The sequence below is a fragment of the Camelus ferus genome, chromosome 13, assembly GCF_009834535.1.
Source record: "Camelus ferus isolate YT-003-E chromosome 13, BCGSAC_Cfer_1.0, whole genome shotgun sequence".
NCBI lineage: Eukaryota > Metazoa > Chordata > Mammalia > Artiodactyla > Camelidae > Camelus > Camelus ferus.
Window position 1 is genome coordinate 29,637,960 of NC_045708.1, and position 22,485 is coordinate 29,660,444.

The 22,485-nt window shown below is 54.5% G+C and overlaps 1 protein-coding gene across 5 annotated transcripts in view; it reads right to left on the reverse strand.

Annotated features, from left to right (window-relative positions):
- HIVEP3 (HIVEP zinc finger 3) overlaps positions 1-22,485 on the reverse strand; it is a 369,906-nt gene that overhangs the window by 13,872 nt on the left and 333,549 nt on the right. For all 5 annotated transcript variants that reach the window (XM_032493976.1, XM_032493974.1, XM_032493973.1 and 2 more), the window contains one exon: positions 3,408-3,583. In XM_032493976.1, the coding sequence (XP_032349867.1) occupies positions 3,408-3,583 (176 nt within the window). The remainder of the gene's footprint in view (positions 1-3,407; positions 3,584-22,485) is intronic.

Consider the following 22,485-nt stretch of genomic DNA (forward strand, 5'->3'; position numbering starts at 1 on the left):
CTGGGCTCAGGACCCCCAGGAGAAGGCACCAGGCGGCTCTGGACGCCGGCTTCTCCTCTGCCCCTGCCCCTGGAGGCTGCAGGGAGGAGTCGGGAGTCAGAGTGACTACCTGCACAGGCCGTGTGGTTACAGGGGCAGACACCGGATGAGTAGCCCTGAGTGTCGTCCGGTGCCTTCCCTGATCCCCCTTCCTTGGGCCCGTCCCCTCCTCTGTGAATTGAAAGAGGTGTACCAAATGGCCACAGGTGTCTTTTTCGGCCTGGAGACCCTTTTCCTGTCAAAGGTCAGAGCATTGGCTGATCAAGTAGAGTCCACAGCTTCTCACCATCGTCCCAGCCCCTGACTAAAAGCACGACAGTCCCAGAATGAACGAGGAAAGGCAAGTGGATGGAAAATGATGGGCATCTGGAACAGAGGTGGGCCCTCTGCAGAGGTCATCAGCCAATGACCCTCTCTGCCCCCTTTGGCCTTGAGTTTGGCCACCTGCCCTCCCTTGGTCCCCGAGGCCGGCCCCAAACTGCCACCTCTGTCCGGAGGAGATCGGCGCAAGGGACTATGACCGGCACAGCCACTCTGCTGGTCTCTGGGAATCTTCTGAGAAGAGGACACTAGACTCCTGGCCCCCGAACATCCCAGTGGGCCCTGCCCGGCCCCACCCACTGAGATGCCCACCTCCGGCTAGCAGCCGGGGGCCAGAGCTGCCGCCACAACGTCTAACACAGAGACGGAGACACAGACAGGCAGACAGAGACGGACAGTAAGGGCTCCCTGGCCAGGCACAGCCACGTGGTGGTGACCGAGGGCCCTGAGGATCACAGGGCCCAGCCTCAGCTCTCACGCAGCCTGGCTCGGCCCAAATCTGAGACTGAAGGGAGGGAGAAGATGGGGGCAGCCGGATGTGGGCAGGAGCCCTGAGAGGCGAGTGCCAGTCCTGCTGCGTCCCTCACTCCTCATCCTGTGCAGAGAGAGCCAGGAGTGAGCTTGTGCCCTTTCCATCTGCCTCCTCCCCTCACTGGCCCCTCTCTGAGTCCCAGAGTTTGAGACTCCACTGTTTCAGATGCGCTCGCTGCTCTGGGTCTGGAAAGTGTCTTTCCAGAAGCCTCCAGGAGCATTTGCAGAGAGCTTAGCACTCTCCCCATCCTAGGGTGAGTGCAAATTCCTGGGCGGGGCCTTCAGGGCTCCACCCTAAGTCTCCACCCCCGAGGCTCCATCCTCAGGGCATGGGAAGGGCTTGCAGATCCTCCACTCAGGTTATGTGCTCTGGACCCTCCAGTGCTCTGTCCTGGCTCAGAGGGACCCAGGAAGGTACTGCAGATATTGGAGTTGTGGCTTCCACTGCAGGAATTTCCTGGAAAATTTCCTGCCAGGGACCTAGGACCCTCTCAGACCTGGCAGAAAAAGACCAGGCCTGTTCTCTCAATAAAGTCAGAGGGAATTGAATCGGGGCCCCTTGGGGAGATTGTCCTGGCTAGGAACTCAGCCAGATGGGTTTTTGCCGTCTCACGTGGCAGGATGGTGGCTCCCTGAGGCGGCAGGCCGCTCTGCATGGCCCTGGGCTGGGAGCACTCTCAGGACTGGGCTCCTCATGTAGAGAACAGAACAGCACGGTCCCCAGGACACACCCTGGGAATAGGGGCAGCAGTTGGGATCCATTCTGGAGGCCACCTGATTTTGCTCCTCCTTCCCGACAAGGGAGGAGCTCCTCACAGGGAGGAAGACGGTGAGGGTGCTGGCCAGGAGGCTGAGGTCTTGGCTTCTAGTTACAGCTCCAGCTTTAACAGTCATTTCTGATTTTGGGGACCCATTTTCTTCACCTTCAAGGGTGACTTGGACAAAAGGTTTTTCAGCATTCAGAGTCAAAGTCTGTTATTTACATTGCTCGTCAATTATTCCCATCTCTCTCCTGGCCACTAAGGCCGGAGGAAGTGGGACTGCAGGGGGCGCATGGGGGACAGAGCCCACGCCCAGGGCCGAGGCATGCTCCAGGCCTATCTGTCCTCTCCAGACACCCTCTCAAACATTGTTTATGAGACATCTAGAGAGAAGAGGGTGAGGGTGAGGAAGGTGGATGGGCGCCTCTACACACCCACACCTTGGCAGGCAAGTTCAAGTTCCACTTGAGAATGATGGTGGGAGGACAGAGTAGGGCAGGCTAACAGGGTCAGCAGATCAGAGCCGGGTACTCAGTCAGAGAGGGGGCCATGAGTCAGGGAAGGGGATAAACCATCCCCTGACCTAGCACAGAGAGAACGGAAGGGGCTAGCAAGAGGAGGAGGAAGTGAGGAAAGCTGGGAGACTCCAAGGGGCCTCCTCAAAGCTGCTGCCCAAGCCTCTCTCCGGAGGCAGCTTTACCAACAGAAGGAAGGTCAACAGGCAGCAAAGCCGAATCTGCTCTCCAGTTCCATCCACTGAAAAACCACACGGCTCTGGTGGAGGCTGGTGTGGAGGCCCCCAACCTGCCAAAAGGAGAAAGCAGGACCCTCGTGCACAAATCCTGAGCCGGGAATCTGCAAAGCTCAAGAGGCTGAAGCCACCAGGGGTGCCAAGAGCCCCGGGCCTCCCTCTGAAGTGCTCGCTCTGCTCAACTGCCAGGAAGTAAGAGGCTGCGATGCCTTCCTGCCTGTCCTGCAGGTGCAGCCAATGGAAGCAGCGGAGAAAAGCTCAGTCCGAGTCTCATGCATTCAGTCCCACTGGTCCACACCCGGGTCCTGGGTGGCTATAGCAGCCCAGGCCACCACCACTGCAGCTTTCTGGATGCGTACACCCTCATCGGCCAGCCCTCCTGCCTGTCACAGGTGACTGCCGGAGCCTGAGTTGACCCTGCTGTGCAGTGTGGCGGGGGCGGGAATGACGGGGCTGCCCATCTGGGTGTGGGGAGGGCCCAGCCCTGTGCTGAGAGCTGCAAAGAAGCTGGACAGAGTGGGAACATGGTCTGAGTGGTGAGGCAGGGTGGAGGCAGGGGCAAACTCTGGCATGAGAAGTGACCATGCGAGTGTGTTAAGTGGCTCGTGGTGGAATGGATTTCCAAACTCAAGAGTGGCAGTGACCAGGGTGGATGCTGGAGCTTATCAGATCGATGGATAAAGGGCCAAGGGGACATGCAAAACGAAGGGGGATGAGATCGAATACAAAACCAGGCGCTGTGCGCTAGAGTGCCACCGCCTGGCGGCGGCGGGAATCGCGCAGGTTGGGTGGAGGGACCCCGTGGGATCCAAGACGATGGGCGGGGCAGCCACGGGGCGCCACCGCCCAGTCTGGAGCGGGTTGCTCTGCCACTAGGGAGCCCAGGAATCCGGCGGTGCCCAGGCCCCAGGCAGAGAGGTCCGGGCCCCGGGCTCTGTGCTGGGGCTCCCAGAGGGGAGCTCCCTGCAGCAGGCAGGGCCAGTGCCCCGCTGACCGTCTCTTACCTTTGGTTTTAAAAGCAAAGTGACAGTGCTTGCACACATAGGGCCGGACGTCAGTATGGGTGCGGATGTGTTTCTTCAGCATGCTGGGCTTCTTGCAGCGAATTCCACACTCCTCACAAACATATTTCCCTCGGCCGCGGCCTCGCACATATACATACTCTTCGTTTGATTTGTACCTATGAGCAACAGGCGTCATGGTAAAGGAACAAAAAACGAGGAGAAGAGGCAGGTTCCCACCTCAGAAGATGCACGCGCTTCCTGGCCGCATCCAGCCCTTAGGGTAGTTGGGAGAGGAGGACGCGGAGCAGAGAGAACCACGGGTGGGGCGGGGGGATGCACCATGGACCCTGCACCTGCCCTGCCCTCAGACAGGTGGGGCCACCCCCTCCTCTCCCTCGAAGGCAGCAGACCCTGGTGCTCCCTGCTGAGAGGGAAGCCACAGATGCGCAGAGGGCCTCTCTTCCAGATCCAGCCTTGGCACCAGCTTATGCTCCCAAAGAACAGCCACTCTGGGCCACCACGTAACCAAGAGAGTAGAACAGGTAACAACCACAGTTCTGGCAGCCACCACAGACCAAGTGCTCACCCTGGGCTGGGCCCTTGGCCCAAATTAAATCACAGTCATGAGAAAGAGCCCTTAAAAGCCTGAGGCTTCCACAGCCAGAAAGGGACAGAAGTTGATCTGAACCTGCCTGCCCCAGAGCCTGTCCACCTCCCATGAGGGGCGACAGGCACTAAACCAGTCTGCTAGGAGGCTGCCCAGACACATGTGGGAGGCGGGGACCACCAACATTTCCCTGCCCTGAGCCTGGAAACTGGGGGCCCGGCGCTTGCTCCCAAACCCCATCTCCAGCAGAGCTGGAAGCTCTGGGGGACCCAGATTCCAGCCATCTGGCCTCTCACTCGGCCTCCAGGGATCACCTAAGGTCACAGTGGGAAGTGCTAATAGCTGTCAGGAGCCTCTGGGGGCAGCCGGCACACCTGCTGGGCCTCAGGGCCACTGCTGCTCTCAGCCCTGGATCAGGGTGCTCTTACGTCCACTTAGACGGAAACGCACCAGTCTCACAAGGCTCACTCCATCCTCATCAAAACGCCATGTTGGTCTAGTGCTCTAGATGTTTTGACGGAGAGACGGCTGCGATGGGGCCGAGGGAGGGGATCCTGGCATTATTCCAGGAGAAAAGCTTTCTGACTCATGGGGGCCTGTGGGCCTGGGGAGAGGTGTGGCCTCTTGGTCTGCCAGTGTGCCTCCAACACCCAGCAAGAGGCCTGCCCGGGCCCCACATTCACCCTGCACATCACCCCCTGCCCAGAAGGTACGTCACCCAAACTTGGGGGAGGGGGGCTGTGCAGAGAGGCAGGGAGGGGCCTGGGGGAGGTGAGGAAGTGACAACAGCTGGTGCTCAATCCTGGTCCTCTGGGGCCATCAGCTTCCAGCTGAGAGGATGTCACAAGGATGGGCTTGCAAGAGGGGACACAAAGGGAGGGAGCCATCAGGAGTGATCACCAACACAAACACGTACCCGTCCACGCTCACACACACTCACCTGCACTCACACACATTCACCACCTCCCCACTCTCATACTCAAATGCATACACTCCCAGGTACTCACACACCACCAACACCCACACTGACACACCCCTATATTCCTCACTCTCTCACACATGTACTCACACACACACGCACTCACACGCACTCACACAGGGACCACTGGCTGAGAGTACAAGTGGATCCTGGTTTTGTCGCCTTGGCTTGGGCCAACCGACATCGCTCAAGTTGTCTAAAACTGCCCTTTCCTCCTTTTATGGGAGGCCAGTTTCAGGCGCCCAGTCCTCAGGCTGGGGGCCAAACTTTCCCTGGGTCTAGGGCAAAGCAGGATGTCACTTTTAAGGGGGAGAACAGAAGGCCCAGGAGGGTGGTGGGGAGAAGTGACTCACTTTGCTCTCGGGAAGAGCGCCCTGTGGGCAAACACAGGGCGTCTGTCTCCCGGTAGTGCTGGAGGTTCACCCTCACGCACGCAGCAGGCCTCCGGGACCCCAACCAGCTACCACACCCTGGATTTGACTTCCTGGTTCCCTCTGTTCCCCAGGACCCAGGCTGAGCTGGGCACCCTTCTCCTAGCTGGAGAGAAAGAAACGAGAAGGGCTTGGTCTCCCTTTGGCACTGGACACCGACCTCCACTCGGCCTTGCTCGACGGAGACACGACCCCTCTCCTCCCACTTCCAACCGTGACGGTACCTTCCCGGCCCCCTTCCTTCACCCCCTGCTCCGGTGGGCACTGTGAGGGCCTCCCGGAACACAAGCCCACGCTGCCCTGACTTCTACCACATCTGGGCTTCCCTCTGTGCTCAAGCCAGCTCAGATGCAGGCATGGAGTTCACCTACCTGGGCTGCGCTCAGCCCCTTCATTCTCCCTCTGTAGCGAGCTTAAACCACACGAGGTTATCCAAATGGAGATGCACACACACACAGAGGAAGGACTCTGCTTGAGCCTTCAAGGGCGGTGCCCTGGCTCGGGTGTTGGGTGGGGAGGCACCACTTCGTCATGCTCTGTGGAAGGTGCACAACTCCTGGGCTGGGAGGGGCCGGAGAGGATGCTGAGGTACAGAGGCAGGAAGGGAGGACTCCAGGTAGGGACTCCAGGAGCAAAGGCATGTGTGTTAAGAGACCTGGAGCGTTTGGTGAGCAGGAAGGCTGGGTCACCGTCAGCCTTGAATGCCATGCTAAGATGTTTAGGCTAGTCAAAGTTGTCTTAAAGAAAGCCTCAAGAGAGGACACTTCCCTGGCACCACAGGGAGTGGTCTGGAAGAGGAGGGACTCAGAGTCTGATACATGCACGCGTTCTAGCACAGGGAATCGAGGCCTTCTGGGTGTAGACTCCACAGCTTTGGCGGCTGTCTGGACAATGTAGGGGCCACCTTGAAGGAGTAACAAAGATGGCAAGTGTTCAACTTGGCCAGCTCAATGGCACCATCCACGGGCTTATAGAGAAATGGTACAGGACTCTAGTCTTTAACTGCTGAGTGTGAGATACTTGTGAGGGAGACATGAAGAAGCGTCTAGTACACAGCTGGGCATTCGTGGGACTCAGGCCAGGACATGTTGATTTGTGAGGAGGGAGGCGGCCCCTCAAGAGAGCGTGAAAACAGGAAGAGGATGGGGAGAGGGACTGGGAGACACCCAAATGTGAGGGTGGGTAGAAAGATGGCACCAAAACCCATCCCCTAGCAGAGGTCTCCTGTTAGGGAGACAGGAGAGAGGACGGGCGCCAGCAGTACCCAGCTCACAGAGATCTGGAGGAGGGTAGCCTCTGGGGGTCCCGGGACTTGAAGAGGGCAGTCCTGGTTGGCTGGCCTGGAGCCTGTGACTTCTCTGCTCCCTGGAGGCCAGTACTGGGGTTTATACAGCTTGGTGGTTCCCAAAGGGCCAGGTCCAGGGACAGGTGTGGGGCAGCTGTCCAGCGTGGGCTGGGCCCTCTTCCCTCTTCCTGCCCAGCTCGGGATCAGCCCCTCCCGCCAATGCAAGGCCCCACCCCGGAAGGTCCTAGCCCTTCCCTGGTAGCTTCCAGCCTCCCTTCTGACACATTTCCCACCACCATCGACGCAAGCTCAGTTATCTCGGCACCAACCACCCAGCTCCGAAGTCTCCCTGGACCTCAGCCGGCTCCGGCTACCACTCCAGCTGCTTCTCTTCTCAGCCCAAGTCTGGAAAGGGCTGTCATGTTTGCAGTCACACCTCCTCACCAGCTCCCCTGCTGACTGTTCCTGCCAAGGTCGCAGGTTGCTAAATCCAAGTGACAGAGGCTTTATCCTGTGGGCCCTGCCGCCTGGCCTCCAGAGGTACCTGCTGGCTTGATGACCCCATTCCCTGCCTACAGGGTCTCCTGGGCAGCAAGCTCCTTCTTTGCCCACCCCCTCCCTGGCAGGTGCTCCCCAGGGGCCACCTGCATTCTTCCCTCACACCTTCCTCCAGGGGAGCTCCCCCTGCACATGCCTGACTTTCCACCTGGATGTTGGCTTCCCTGTCTCTCTCTCCAGCTCTGACCTCTCTGCTGTACATCCAACCGCCCCCTCGGCATCTCCCTGGTGGTCTTCAGGCACGTCACCCTCCACGTCCAACACCACAATTCCATGTCCTCTCACCCGTACCACTGCCTCCTGGGTCCCCCTTGTCAGTAAATGGCACAAACACCCCATCATTGGCCAGGCCAGCATCCTTGGTGCCTCAGTGTCCTTCACTCTTTCTTATTTATTTTTGCTTATTTTTTGGGGTTAGGGGAAGGTAATTAGGTTTATTTATTTTAATGGAGGTACTGGGGATTGATCCCAGGACTTTGTGTATGCTAAGTGCGCACTTTACCACTGAGCTATACCCTTCCCCCTTCTCACTCTTCGTAGTCAATCCATCACCACCACCTGTCAATGCTACAGCCCACACAGGCTCCAGGAATGTCCACCTCCTTGTCCCCCCCACCTCCCCCCGGCATCCTTTCTTCACGAAACAGCAGGAGGGAGCTCTCCCCAGATAATTCCAGTCCTGCAACCTCCCAGCCTAGGGGCCCCATTCAATGCTCCTCGGCTGCTGTCAGGATAAAGGCTGGTGCAGAAGGCCCAGGGCACCACCCGGCCCAGCTACCTCCCCAGCTCTTCTCCTACCAGTTCTTGCCCATCCCCCCCCCCCCGCTGCACTTTCTTGCCAACCACACCCAACATCATCCAGTGCCCCTGAGTCCCTTTTCTCTGGTCTTCCTTCCGCCTGGCCCTCCATTGCCTGCTACTGTCTGAACAGCTCCTCTCTCCTTTAGGGCTTTGCCAAAAGGCCCCTTCCTTCAGAGCCCTCTCCCTCACCTCTGGGCCTGGGGTCCCACCCACTCCTTCACTGCACCTGTCGGGCTCTGTGTACTGTAGTGGCCTTTGGCTGTGTGGTCCCAATCCATCCCATGGTGGGGGGCCACATCCACCTCATTCACTAGTGCATCCCCATGGCCTAGCATGGTGCCTGATACCCAGCAAGTGCTCAGTACTCATTGGCTGCCCGCAGGAAATCCAAGCCAAGGCCTTCTTTCCTCACTTCTTCTAAAGCCTCTTGGCTGAGACGCTCCCATTCCACAAGTTTCTGAGCGCAAGTTCAACAGGATACTCTCGGCTCTCCACGGACATGGCACATGGTCAGTCCCTCCTAACCATGATGGACTGGCTGGCTGGACACTCCCCACTTTCTGGCAGGAACTGCTCTGCTCGTAGGGTGAAGGTCAGCACAAGGCCTGGGTCTAAGTTCTGGCTCCTGTGTGAACTTGCTGGGTGACCTCGGGTAAGTCTCTTCCCCTCCCTTGGAAATAGTCAATCTTCCTTGCCCTTAGATACACCAGCCACTGCCACATGCCTGACATCATTCAGTCCTCCCATCAACCCCTCACCATTGCCCCCATTTTATAGAAAAGGTAGCCAAGACCCAAAGAGTTCAAGTGACATGGCCGAGATCACCCCATCAGTGATCTGTCCACTTAGCACCCTGTCCTCTCACAGATGCTGCACAGATGCTTTTAGGTGATGCTGACCAAGGAATTCTCTGCGATTCCTGGGGCCTGTAACAAGGCAGACAAACGAGAATGGCATTGCTCTCCCCCTAGCTCTTCCTGAAAGGCCGCCAGCTCTAGGTGGGATCACAGGTGTTGACAGCCGCAGAAAAATGCCCTGCAAGGAGCCAGGAAAGGAAGCCAGAGAAGCATGATGGGGCCCTCAGGGGCCTGGTCCAGCCTCCCAGGTCTGCTGGCTCCCCACCCCCACCCTCCACTGGAGGCTGCTCTTCACTGGGGAGGAAGTGCCCGCCTGACTCCCTGCCTGTTCCAAGCCTGCAAGACAGTTCATCGTTCACAGGCCTGGGTACAGCTGACTCACCACTCTCTGAGCTCCACCTCCTGCCTGTCTTCTGCTGCCCCAACAAGCCAGGGAGGGGTGTCAGCCAGTCTGGAAAATGTTTAGTTTTGTTCTTAAAGAAAAAGGGCTATTTCTGTGGATTCCAGAATGTCTTAGTTAGAGGGACCTTGAGCTTGACTGCCTGGGGCCCAAGGAGCAGCACTGAGGAGCAGTGCTGGAGCTTAGGTCTCCTGATTGTGACCATGGCACCAGAGGTCCCAGAGCCCCACCCGTAAGTGGCTTTCTGTTCTGCTGCCTTGGGTCCAGAGGTGAGTGAGGCTGCCAGGAGGGGTGTGGAGCTGCCAGAATCTTCTAGATCTGTTTTCATTCTTACGCTGCAGCTCTAAGACTCATGGACTCAAAAGAAAAGAAAAAGAATCTCACACAATCCTTTAATCAGGAGGATCTTATTATCTTTAACTAACAGAGAAGGAAACAGAAACAGAGAGGTTGTGCATCTTGCCCAAAGTCACAAGGCAGCTAAAAAGCGGCAAAGCAGGGACTGGACCCCAGATCTGACCTCAGTGCTCTTATGCACCACACAGTCTGGCTTCCTGCCTGGAGCAACTTCTTCTCCAATCCTGCAGCTGGAGATGCTGAGCAGCACATGACCCTTTAGATTGTGGCTCTACACTCTGCAGGCATTTCTGAAACCTGAGGCTTCCAAAAAGCACTTGGGAACTCAGAGCACAGCTTCCAGAAGAGGGGATGTAGTGGGAATTAAATGGCATTTCTGTAAGGTGATGGGGGAGTTGCTGTTCTTGGGCTGTCCGTGTGATGAAGACTCAGCAGTGAAGCTGCTCTGTGAGGTAGTGAGCTCCCCGTCACTAGTGCTGTTTGCCCAGAGGACAGATGGACAGGCTGGGAGGCCGTGGAGCAGGAGGGAAGGAGTGGTTACTGCATGCCAACAACATGTCCAGCTCAGTGTTGCAGGGGGCTTCCAGTAGATTAGCCTGTTAATTCCTGTAGCAATACTATAAAATGGGTATATTTATCCACTAAATATGCCATATTTATTACAATAAACATAAATAGACATATTCATTCCTGACCAAATGGAGGCTCAGGGCACTAAATGGGGTTGGCTGGCCACACAACTGAGCCAGGCAGAGGTAGCGTAAGGAGTCAGGGGTGGTAGGGACTGAAGTGAGCTGGAAGGCAGGGCACAGTCCCTCTCTAAAGGGACAGTGACTACACCTTTCCAGCCAAGTGTTGCATAAGGCTGTCAGATCTTCCTGGTTTTCAAGAAAACCATAAATCCAGATTAAAAAAAACAAAACAAAAGTAATAATATTAGCATAACTTTATATAGCTCTTACTGGGTGCCAACCACTATTTTAAATGCTTTGTGTGTGTTACCTCATTTAAACTGCAAGGCAGCAGCCCTATGACACAGGGACTCTGATCATCCCCATTCACACAGAAGAAAATGGAGTCACAGAGAAGTTAAGTAACCTGCCCGAGGTCACACAGCCAGTAAGTTAACAGAGCCAGAATTTGAACCCAAGTCACCTGTTAACAAAGTCCAGGTGCTTAATTGCTGTAAAATTCTAAGTCTTAAAATCTCCTTTTTTATAAAACACAGTTAAAGGCAAATAAAATGGAAAGAGAGGCATATCTAGCCCAGAGCTAAACTTCTGGCTGAAAGTAATTTCCCCAAGGTCATGCGGCTAGTAGACATCTGTCTGATCTTCAAACCCATGACTTTCCTCTCCACCAGGCTTCATTTGTCTCTTAAATAAGGGGATAAACTCAATGACCCCAGGTTACCTTCCTAATCTGGGCTCCTAGGAGGCTGTTCTGCCTGAATGTTGTTGACTTTTCCATATATTATTAATATTTTATCATAAAATGCTCACCTCTCCTCCAAATCTGGGTATTTTAAAGTCTTGTCAAATTTCTGATTTTATTATGATCTTGTTGCCAAATATGTTTTCTCCCAGGGGCACACAGCTTGGGTCTAATTGTGCAAAGTGGGAGGGAGCTGTGATTAGAAATGCACACACTGTTGCTCGGAGGCCCACTTTTGCGGGCAGCCTTTGTCCCATGAAGCAAGGCTCAGGTTCAGTTCCCAGTGGTCACTGTCCCCCAGGAGGTCTGGCCTCAGTAAGCCCTCTAGCTTGTCCACAGTGCCGTGCTGCTCTCTGGGTAAAGCTCAAAAAGGAAGGTCTAGGGGAAAAGGAGCCAGTGCCAGGTGGCACAGCCTCCTGAGTGGTGTATCTGCTAAAAATACTCAGTTGCCAAGAGGTAGGGAACACACCCCTTGGTGACAAATGTACTGGGGAGGCTGAGCTGTGGGTCCTGGGGGAAGTTCACATCAGGTTCTGGGCACATCCCAGCTTCTCTCTCATTTTGTCCAGGTTCTGCAGAAATTATATCATGTCACCACACCCAGGGTAGGGGGGCATTTAATGTGCTGTCCAGGGACAGGCCTGCTGTGCCAGGAATCCCAGGGCACATATGCAATATGAGCACAGGGACAGATCCCACCACTGCGGGGTCTATTTTAAGCAGTATTCCGTGTAGTTACTCAGCAATATTTACTAAGGCCTGGTCTGAGCCTAGTGCTCGGCCTGGCCCAGAATGCAAAGCTACATAAGACTATGACCTTGGTCTCAAGTGTGAGTAACAGGTACTTAAAAGATCCTAAAACAAAGAGGTAGAATGGGTAACACAGACAACACACGAAGTGCTGTGGGTGATCGGAGGAGGACCTGCAGGGTAGGTCTTAGGTGATTTTTGCAGAAGAAATGCTTTTCATCTAGCGCTTCATGAGTTGAGTCAGGTCTGACCAGTGAGACTCCTGTTTTGTGAGCCCCTGTCTGGTGCAGGATGGAGGCTGGTGTGGGCCGGGAGTCCTGGAGGCTGGGAGAGGTGTTGTAATTGTGTGGAGTCCAAGCCAGGGCAGAGGCAAGGAGGAAAGAAAACACAGAGTCAAGAAGTCAGGGCTGCCGGACAGAGGCAGGAGGGGAGAGCAGGTCAAGGTGAGACAGGAGGGAAGGGGGCAGAGCACAGCCATGAAAAGACTGACACAGCATTAGCACCAAGATGGGGGGAGATTCAACTCCCAGTAGACCTTGAGCTTCGTTATATGCTCACTGCAATATATGAGCATGGTAAATGGCCCTCCCACGGGCCCCGTGCCAGTTCTGGGGCTGACCATGAAAGGTCAGTGGGCGGCGGCCCAGATCTTGAGAATCCCAGCCCTTTCCCCAAAGCAGTTAGAATAATCCCCTGACTTGTCAGCATGTGAAACAACCGAGCCAGCAAACCCCAGCAGCACGGCCCCTCACTGCCGCCGGCTCCCTTGCCTTTGGAGATGACCTGCACTCTGCCGATGGGGACTGTATCTACTTTTACTTTAAACTAAGCACCCAAGCCTGCACCTCATGGTCTTTCTCTTGCGATCTGAGACAGCCTGCACTCTGTGGAGCGTGCATCTCTCTGAATAAATCTACTTTTACTCAACTATGGCTCGCTTTTGAATTCTTTCCTGAGCGAAGCCAAGGACCCTCCCCTGGTGGTGCGCGTCCCAGGGCCTCAGTCAAGACCTGGGACGCGTCCGTCCTCTTGTGCCTCATTTTCCTGTACCAAAGGAGCCTTCTCTTACACCTTCCGGAAGGACTACCACCACAAGGCAAGACCTCGTCCATTCTGCAAGCTTGCATTTGTGCCATCTGGGCCATTTCCTCGCTTTTACTGCTGTGATTTTTCATTCTAGGGGGACATCAGCACACAGCATCAGGGGCCTGACGGCCAGCACAGGTCAAAGAAGAGGAGGTGCCTTTTATTCTAAAGAAATTGGTATGGTACATAGAGATGCTGTGCAGTGAATGACCAAGTGCAGAAGCCTACGAACCACCAAGCAGGCGCCCAGCCTGGGCTGAAGTCAGCTCAGTTCCAGACGAGGCAGCCAAGGCCCTGTTTCCGACCAGCCGGCAAGATTAGGCAGGGAGGCAGGATGCCAGAAGCTGGGCCTCTCATGTTCAGAGAAGTGAAACTGCCAAGGAGGAGTGGACTTCTTAAATGTGCACATTACGTGGAGATGCCCCAGCCTTCAGCAGGCCCTGACCTGCAGAGTCTAGAACAAGGACTTTCACACTGTGCTCAGGACTCACGGAAGGGGAGGCTGAGCAGCGGGGTTCTGGGCCCCCACCTCCGCCACTACATGGTGCCGTTTTTCCGAAGAAGCATCTATATAAACTGAACTTGGCAAAGAAGTTTTATGAGTTATAAAAACAATTTGAAAATTACTGTTAAAGCACATCCATGTTCAGAAGGTCCTTAAAACCTCTGACTTCCTGGGTGGGAGGGGCCTCGTGCATCCTCTGATGTGGTCATTTGCAGGCGCAGCCCACCTCTGGTACTTGGGGTCTCACGGCTTCCCAGGCAGCAACTTCCACCTCTGGGCAGCTCTCCCTCATTAAGCTAAACTTCTTGCTGGCCTTCCATGGTCTGAGCTCTGTTTAGCGCAACCCCTCCTGCACATGACATTCTCCAAAGGATGCCGCTTTACCCAAGACTCCGCTCTTCCACGCCGGAGTGGAAGGACCATATCCTCAAACAGTTTCTCTCTGGATGGATTCCAGATTCCTCCTCAGACTTTCCCAGCTAACCCCTCCAGGTTGTCCTTCTTAAGATGGAATGGCCCAGAGCACCCAGAGGCCCCTTGCTAGGGCTGGAGCCAGCTCAGCCTGAGGCAGGACCACAGTCAGCTAGTTCTCCCAGCATCACTTCCTTGCTCCCCAGCCAGGAAACAGTCCCAGAATGGGGGAGTGACCAGATCTTGGAGATTGAATGCAGGTTCTATTCTTTACTAAAAAGTACTAAAAAGAAAGTCAGCCGGGATCAGAGGTGTTTATCATGGAAAAAGAAACAGCTATCATTGTGGAGTGCTTACTCCATAGGAGGTGTGTATTAGAGGAATTATATTGTGGAAGCCTTGGCATGATTCTATATGGCAAGTAGCAGGGATGGAGGCTGGCTTAGAAAAGCCTCTGATACCGACTTAAAAGCCTGGTCTGTGTCTTGCAGGCAGTAGGGGATGGGGAAGGTGTTCAGTTACAGCTGTGCTCTGGAAACACCCCTCTGGGGCTGCATGCGACAGCAGCTTGAGGGACGCTGACCAAGGCCATCTGTCGTGGCAGCTGATGAAATACCTGTAGACACTAGGTGCCTGATTGATGCCTGTGGGCCAGTGGCTATGATGATGAGGCCACCATGATCTGGGAAACCTCAGTGTTTCCTGCAGCCCAGAGGTAATATGTGCATTGAGATGCAAATAAGATGAGAGAAGGTTGTGAAGGGGTAGCAAAATCCCACCGTGAATGCAAAGTATCATCTCTGGGCTGGGGAACAGCTGTGAGATCAAGACTGTGGCAAGATTTCCCGAACATCTGAAGGCACTGGGGTAGCTACTGGGAGGAGGTACGTCTGAACTTTCTCATGATGGGGCTGGCCGTAATCACCAGCTGCTTCAACCTGCCCCAGACTGAACGGATTCAAATCTTCAGGTGAAGGAAAGACAGGCCATTCTAATTCTTCCACGACAGCAGGCACCTTCTCGGCCCTTGCTCTGAGCCTATCTGCTCCCCACAAGCTGGGGGTAGAGGAGAAACCAGGCCATGGAAAATGTGTCCAAAGATACCTCAGATCACAGGCACCACCAGTGCCAGCCTCCTGGGAGGCAGCTTAGTCCACAGGCAGAACCAGGACAGGGAAGAAGATCTGGGCTCATTTTAAAAAAAAGAATTTTCCAACCCCAGGGCTACAGACTTGGAGCAAAGCAAGCTTGAGTGGCAGTGAGCTCCTCGCCAAGGACAGTTGGCAAGCGCAGACTAAATGATGTCTCAGGTTTGGGGCAAAATAGATTCCTATGCTGGGAGAGAGGCTGGACCTGAAGTGCAGTGGGTCTGGTTGGAATCTGAATGGACACAGCACCCACCCTGATGCTCCAGCCACAGACAGCCTGCAGGTGAGAGGGTGAGAAAACAGGGAGGAAGGATGTGGTCATGGCTCCGAGGGCGAAAAGACCTGTCTGAGGTCACACGGCTACTTCGTGGTGAAGTTGGGACCCACCTGCTCTGTTTGGGATGCTGCAGAATGCGGCGGTTAGGCGTGGGGTGGAGGGGTGGGCGGGGCTCAGACTGCCGGGTTTAAATCCTGCCTCATTCCCACCAGCTGTGTGGCCCTGAGCAGACACCAGCCCCGCAGCAGGGCGCTACCCAGAGCAGCTTGCCGTGGCTGTGCTGTGGTGTGGTTTTATTATACCTTCTGGCTACTATTCCAAGGCTGAGCTATCCCTCCCACAAAAGCCCTATTCCTCTAAGCCATTCTCTGGAAGTGGGATTTTTCCCACCTTCAAGCAGGTTTTCAGTGTGACATGCTAGTTAGGGATGCCTGTAGTGAGCCTCTCATGGGAGGAAGAATCTTTTCATGAGCTCAATGGCTGTCCCTCAGGTGAATGGGGTGCCTGTACCTCACTGTCCCTGACAGGTGTTTATCCACATCTCCTCTCTCCTGAACACCCCCAGAGTTGCTGGATGTAAGGCCTTCTCAGAAGATCTCCCTGCTTGGAAGGTTCTCCTTCCTTCCCTCTTCTTCGATTAAGGCCTATCCTTCCCCAGGTGTCAGGTTCAGTTCCAGATCCTCCAAAGCTTTTCCTGGCCTTGAGATGGGTCACATCCCCAGTTATACTTTTCCTAGGAGCAGTGTGGTGCAGCAACAAAGAGAATAGGAGCCAGACTTCCCAAGGCTGAAAGCAGGCTCTGCCCCTTATTAGCTGTGTGACCTTGGGCAGGTTATTTAACTTCTCTGTGCCTCAGTTTCTTCCTCTATAAAATGGGGCTAATGTCCTATTTGTTGACCTGGGGTAACTGGACATAATTATAGGGCTGTGTTCATTTTGTAATAGCTCACAGACTGTTTTCTTATGACTAGGATTGGTTTTTGTATGTATTGGTATGCTTCAATTTAAAAATTACTGAAAAAGAATGGTATATCCTCACAGAGTTATTGTGAGGTTAACTGTGTTAATCTAGGTTATGTGCTTAGAACAGTGCCTAGCACGTAGCAGGGCTCAATCAATATTCGCTCTCTGGCACTTTGCCTTGAGAGCACTCATCACGGTAAGACTTATTCTTCAACAATGTAAGGAAAATCAAATGCCCCAGTTTTTGATACATTGGGAAGCCTGGAGATGTTCCCCCTCACCCAAATCAAAAAGGAAGCCGTGGTTTGGTGCCACAATGTTGGTGGAACAGTCTATCCCTGGCATATAGGGACCAGCCAATAGAGGGAGCAATGGGATGGAAGCTTCACCACCTCTTCCTCCTCTCCAGCCATGGCTGGGTTTGCAAAGGAACCCAGAACATGCTGACGAGGATGCGGAAGCCCTTGGAAGCCCTCTGAGACCACAAAGGAGGGGATGAGGAGGAGGGACAAATTCCAGTGATGGAGATGGAATTGCTGACTTGGAACATGAAGCAACCCAGCATCCAAACTTTGATATCGATTGAATGCACGGCTGAAAGCAGCATCCTTTCCTCCTGCTACACGTGATCCACAAGCACCACTCTTCTACTCCAGGGGTCCACGAGAAATGACTTTTGAAATGGAAATCAGTATGATGGAGGGATGAAAGATCAAGGCCCAGATAAAGAAAATGCAGGGGCAATAAAAGCTTCAGCGAAGTCAACCAAACTGTCAGATTCATATCGAGATGACAGAGGAGCAAAATTAGGAACAGCTTTAGAAGAAATTCCAAGCTTAAGAATAAAGGGATTTGGTTATTTGCACTTGAAAAACAGGAAGCAAGACTCCCCTGGAGGGCTGGTAGGCTGGACCATACAAGCTTTATGTTTATAGGCAGCCTTTCACCAACTCATCGCCTTTAATGTCTGACCAGAGCTGCAGCCAAATTCGTGTCCTCACCAGCAGAACGTGGGGTTGAGGGTCACGGCACAGTCACAAGCAGGAGCGGCCCTTGGACGCCCTGAGCTCCTGCTTGCGGATCAGGTCTCATCTTCCTTTCAGTTAAAGGCTCTGAATGCTTTAGACAGTGAGCCCGACAGGAGGGGTGGAGGCTTCTCGTAGAGGGAGGCAGGGTGAGAGATGCGGCGGTGGAAAGTTCTAGAGCTCATATGTTGAAATCAGATTGGGAAGCTGTCGCTACTGGCTGGGCTATTTCCTTCAGAAATGCCATCTCTATGAAATCTTGCAGAGATTAAAAGACGTGCTGACCAGTTAGCAGAGATCACTTTGTCTGTTCCCAGCACAATGGACCTGGCCCTGAACAGACACCGGGTGTGAGAAATCAAACCCAGAGTACGAAAATGAGGTGGTGGCTGCCATGGACTTGGCCCCTTTGGTAACCCTCAAATGTAAGTGAAGAAGTAGAAGTTCTGAACCTCCTTGAAGATGTTTTTCATGGCCTGGGAACTACACCTCTCACAGCGGTCCATCTCCCGTGTGGCCTTTGCCACGCTCTAGTCCCCTCAAGCACCTCACAAACTTCACCTCCGGGAGCCAGTTCCCCGGCTTCTGTTAATTCCAGTGCTCATTCTGGGGCTGCAAGTCTCAGAAGATTACAGCTTCTGACATAGCCTCCAAAGATTCTTCTTTATTGTCTGTGTGAGTATGAAGTGACTCCCTCCTTGGTCAGAGCTCCATGTCACCTTTATGAGGCAGGTCTCCAGCCTGACAGAGTGGCTGATGATGCCTCTGCCTGTGGCTACAGGACTCAACTGTTCAGCCCTTTTCTGCTCTGGACAGACACAGCGGCAACGCTAATACAAACCAAACGTCTGTGATCCTTCCGCACTTACCCGACATCTTCCTAACTACAGGACCTCATTTATCCCTTACTAGAAATCAGTGAGATGGGTAATGGCATGCCTCTTTTTCAGATGAGGAAATGGAGGCTCATAGAGGTAAAGTAACTCATCTGAGGTCACACAGCTAGTGAGCAGCAGAGAAAGGCGCCAACCCCGCAAGGCTCCTCTCTGGATTATACGCCCTTCTGGCTCCCGTGGCTGGAGAAGATGCTGCTTCTTATGCATCAAAGGGGAATGTTCTCCAGCACGTGGAACGAGAGTGGGAGAGGGGAGAGGATGACTTTCCCCTATAAATGCCGTTCTTCACCTTGGGCCCTGGGGAAACACCATTATCATCACCATCTTTATCTACAAGTATTCAGGGGGGGTCCACTCAGGGCCTGGCCCTGGGCACAGAGAGGGGCAGGAATGGTTTCAGCTGGGGTTTGCCATGCAGGTGGCTGAGAGTCAGAGGATGCAGAAAGTAAGGGACCCCGGTGGGTGGCAGTGGGCTGTGAAGGAAAGAACACAGGATTTGGAGCCACATAGGTCTGGGTTTGAATCCAGCTCTGTTCCTCACTACCTGAGTGATGGTAGTCAAGTTCCTTTGCCTCGGCCCCCTCGTGTGGAGAACAGGGGTCTGTGTGTGTGTATATGTATAAATACTGTTTAGCAGGGGCTGATGAAGATTAGGAATTATATTTGTGCAGTGGTTTGTGCTGAGTTCTGCACCTGGGGCACAGCAGGCCTTCAATATACAGCAGCTGCTGTTACTACAGAGCGGGGTCGGGAGGTCACTGGACGAGGGGGGATGTAGGGGGCCCAGTAGGGGAGGAGACCGTTAGATGGCTGGGACAGGGCTCAGTCCAGGGGATCACGTGCTGCATCTCAACCAGTGGTCAGCAGAGGTAAGGAAGTTGCCTGAGGTCCCCCGTCAAACCCACACAGGCACTGACAGCAGAGTCAAGACTCCATCAGCCAGAGACTCCTGTCCCCAAAGCAGGGCTGGGGCCCATAGGACAGAGCATGACCTCTTCACAGAGGACGGCTCACTCCTCACGCACCTCCCTGCACCAGGCCCGGTGCCTGGTCATGAACTGAATCAGCACACAGTGTCTCCAGAAAGCCCGAGGGCAGCTCTCCAGCCGTGCTGGCCCTGCCTGGATGGAGTGTCACCTACAACGGCTATTTACAGCATGTCAAGTGCCCTTGAGAGCGACCGTCGGCAAGAAGGCAACCTTGTGGCTAGAATTATGTCCAGATGAGATGCAGAATCAGCTTGATGCAGCTGAACGAGAACAGACCCTGCTAACGCTTCCAGCAGATCTACTCGGTGTTGGCTGAGAGTGGGGGCAGATGCCGAATGTGGCCTCCAGCCTCCTGACTTCACAACAGCCTGTGAGGTCGAGACAGTTGTCCCTGTTCCAGAGATGGAGAAACTGAGCCCAGAGGCTTGCCCTCAGCCACACAGCTAGTAAGTGGCACCATACCATGCCAAAGATCATTCTGATCGGCCCACTGTCCACATTTTTAAGTTTCCATGTTGTAAACTATACATGGATGTTATTAAACGGGTTTCCCCTGCCTGTGGCCAGGGCCAGGCCAGCTCTAAGGCTGGCCATCGGGGGAAACATCCATTTGTCTGAACCAAACAGAAAATAGTAAACGTCAAGATAAGGTGAGATAATAGGTCTTGGGGGTTTGGAAGGAGAGGCGATGTCTGGCAGGCAGTGGCAGGGTGGGGGAAGGGCAGGGAGGCTCCATGGAATGGGCTCTAAGGACAGTCAGCGGTGGGGATTAGGAGCTGAAGAAGAGAAGAGGTTCCTTCAGGTGGAGGGAACAGCAAAAGCAAAGGAACAGAGGTGAAGAAGCAAGGGATGGATGGAGAGAACAGTTGGGCTTGGGCAGAGAGGAGCCTAGGGAGGGGGTCTAGGACCTAATCAACCATGAGGTATTTTGGAAAGAACTGGGGAGTCAATAAGGGCTCTTTCGGAGCCAGGCTTTAGGGCCAACTGTCTGGTGGAGTTATAGGAATACCAGGCTCTGAGGATTTAAAAACTGCCCCAGATGCATAGAGTGTTTAAAACTTAGTTATTTTCATTTGTGCATTCCCACTTCCTGTTGAAAAAAATGAGATGAATGATATGGCCTCTTCCGTTTGATGGAAAAAGGACAGAGGTCCTCCCCCACCCCGTACTGACACTTGGGATTCCATCACAGGCCCCTCCCCAGCCTACGCATCTCTCTCGCCCTCTCTGGTTGCCCCCAACTCACTCGCCACTTCCCTCCCCCTCCAGCCTCACCAGCATCCCATTGCTCCAGCCTTGGGCCAGTTCATCCATCTGGAACAGTCTTCCCTCCCCTGCCCCTTGTTAACTGTGCCTCGTCCTCAGACTGAGCTCACTGCGCATCCTCAGAGGTGCTTTCTGAGCGCTGCCCAGCCCACCTGGCCAGTGGCCGCACATGCAAAGCTGGCCAGGAGGTGTCAGAAGCGGAGCTGTGGGACTCACCAAGCTGTCGTTTTTGAGTGTTCAGTCCTCAGAACGGCACTTGGCAGTGTCACCAGTATTCTTCCCACTTTGCAGATGAGAAAAGGAGGCACAAGAGGGGCCGAGCAACCTGGCTCAGGTCACACACCCAGCAGTGATGCAGTGAGGGCTCAACCCAGGTGGGCCGCCTTCAGCGGCTGCGCTCCTGACCCCCACCCATTCCTGCCTCTGTCCTGCCCTCTCAGCTGCCTTCCAGACACGCTAGACTCTACCTCTAATACAGGCCGGTTCCAAGCTGCTGGGGGCTGCATGTTTGAGGCCATCTCCTCTTTTGCTCCTCACCTCCACCCTGGGAGGCTACACTATTCCCGTCACCCTCCAGATGAGGAGAGGTGTGCACAGATGAGCTAGCAGCTTGACCCAAATCGCACAGCCCATCAGGGCGGAGCCAGGGCTGCTGCCAGATCTCTTGGACTCCAGATGCAGTGATCTTCCCTGAGACCATAGAAAACAACTCAGACCAGTGTGCCAGCCTCCCTCCTGATTATTGCCACTCCTGACCCAGTGATCTTCCCAGGAACTGCATGAAGGCCTGTGGTGATGCTCCTGGGAGCTGTGTTTCAGAACCCTACCAGGGACCCACAACTCGGGCCCTCCAAGCATCTGAGCTCAGAGACAAGCCTGCCTGAGCAGAAACCCAAGGTTCTGGCCTCACCGAAACCTCACTCCAAGGGCTCAGTCAAGAAATCTCAGATTTCCTGTGCTGGTTACAAGTTCCTAACACATATTCAAATAAGACGTGGCAAATGAAATAAGGAGCATTTGTCCAGGTGCTGCCTGAAATCACCCCAATGGTTTGCATCACCACCCGCAGGAGGCTCTCGACCAGGTAGCTGCACACCTAAAGCACCTGCATGAAGCAGGCCTAGGTGGGTGGGAGCCAAGTTCCTAGGAGTCCAGGGAGGGGATGAGACATGTGAAGACTCTTTGGTGAGGATCTGACCAAGCACGATGGATGCTCTGTCCTGCTGGACCCCGGGCAAAGCCTCACTGTGTTCACAGCAGCCTTTCCCCCGCTTCAGTGAAGGGCTGGCAGACTAAAGGCACTTGGGCCCCTGGAAGGGGGAAGAGAGAGCCTGGCCAGTGTGGGGACATTCATGGGTCACTGCCCTGCCCTTTCTTGCAGCAACCAGAACCCACGGGCACCCTGCTGGAGTCTGGAGTGGGGGACGCCCCTTTACTTGGTGCAAGTCCTTGCATGACTGCCTCCTTCAGCCCCAGTGCAGCCCCTGGGTCACTGCTCAGGGACATTCTGTTCCTCTGGTCCAGACCCATTCAAGCCACCACCTCCACTCTGCCCCACGGGCTTTTTCCTCGTCATCCCTGACCACGGAGGAGGAGGAACACACAAGTCCCCAGCTGCCCTCCTCGTGGGAAGGGTTTACCCACACAGTGAAACCAGAGTCTACAGAGTGCAGCCACTGGGAGGCTACAAACCTCAGGAAAATCACAGCTGACAGTCTGGGCCCGAACGCCCAAGCTAAGCAGTCCCAGAAACTTCCAAGAGGCGGATCTGAGGCAACCCCGCTGCTAGATCTGCTGACACTTTGGACGCCTAAGGGAACTGGTCTCCCCCTCCTCGCTGGGGGATGGCTCCCCTTCCTTCTGAATCAGCCTGGGACCCTGCCCTGGGTGAACACAGTTTCCTCTCTAGCCTTTAAAAGTCCTGCCTCCAGGAGGAAGGTATAGGGTATAGCTCAGTGCTCAGTGGTAGAGTGTTGGGGTCCTGGGTTCAATCCCCAGTACCTCCATTAAAAAAAAGTCCTGCCTCTGGTTGAAGAGTACAACCCGCGGACAA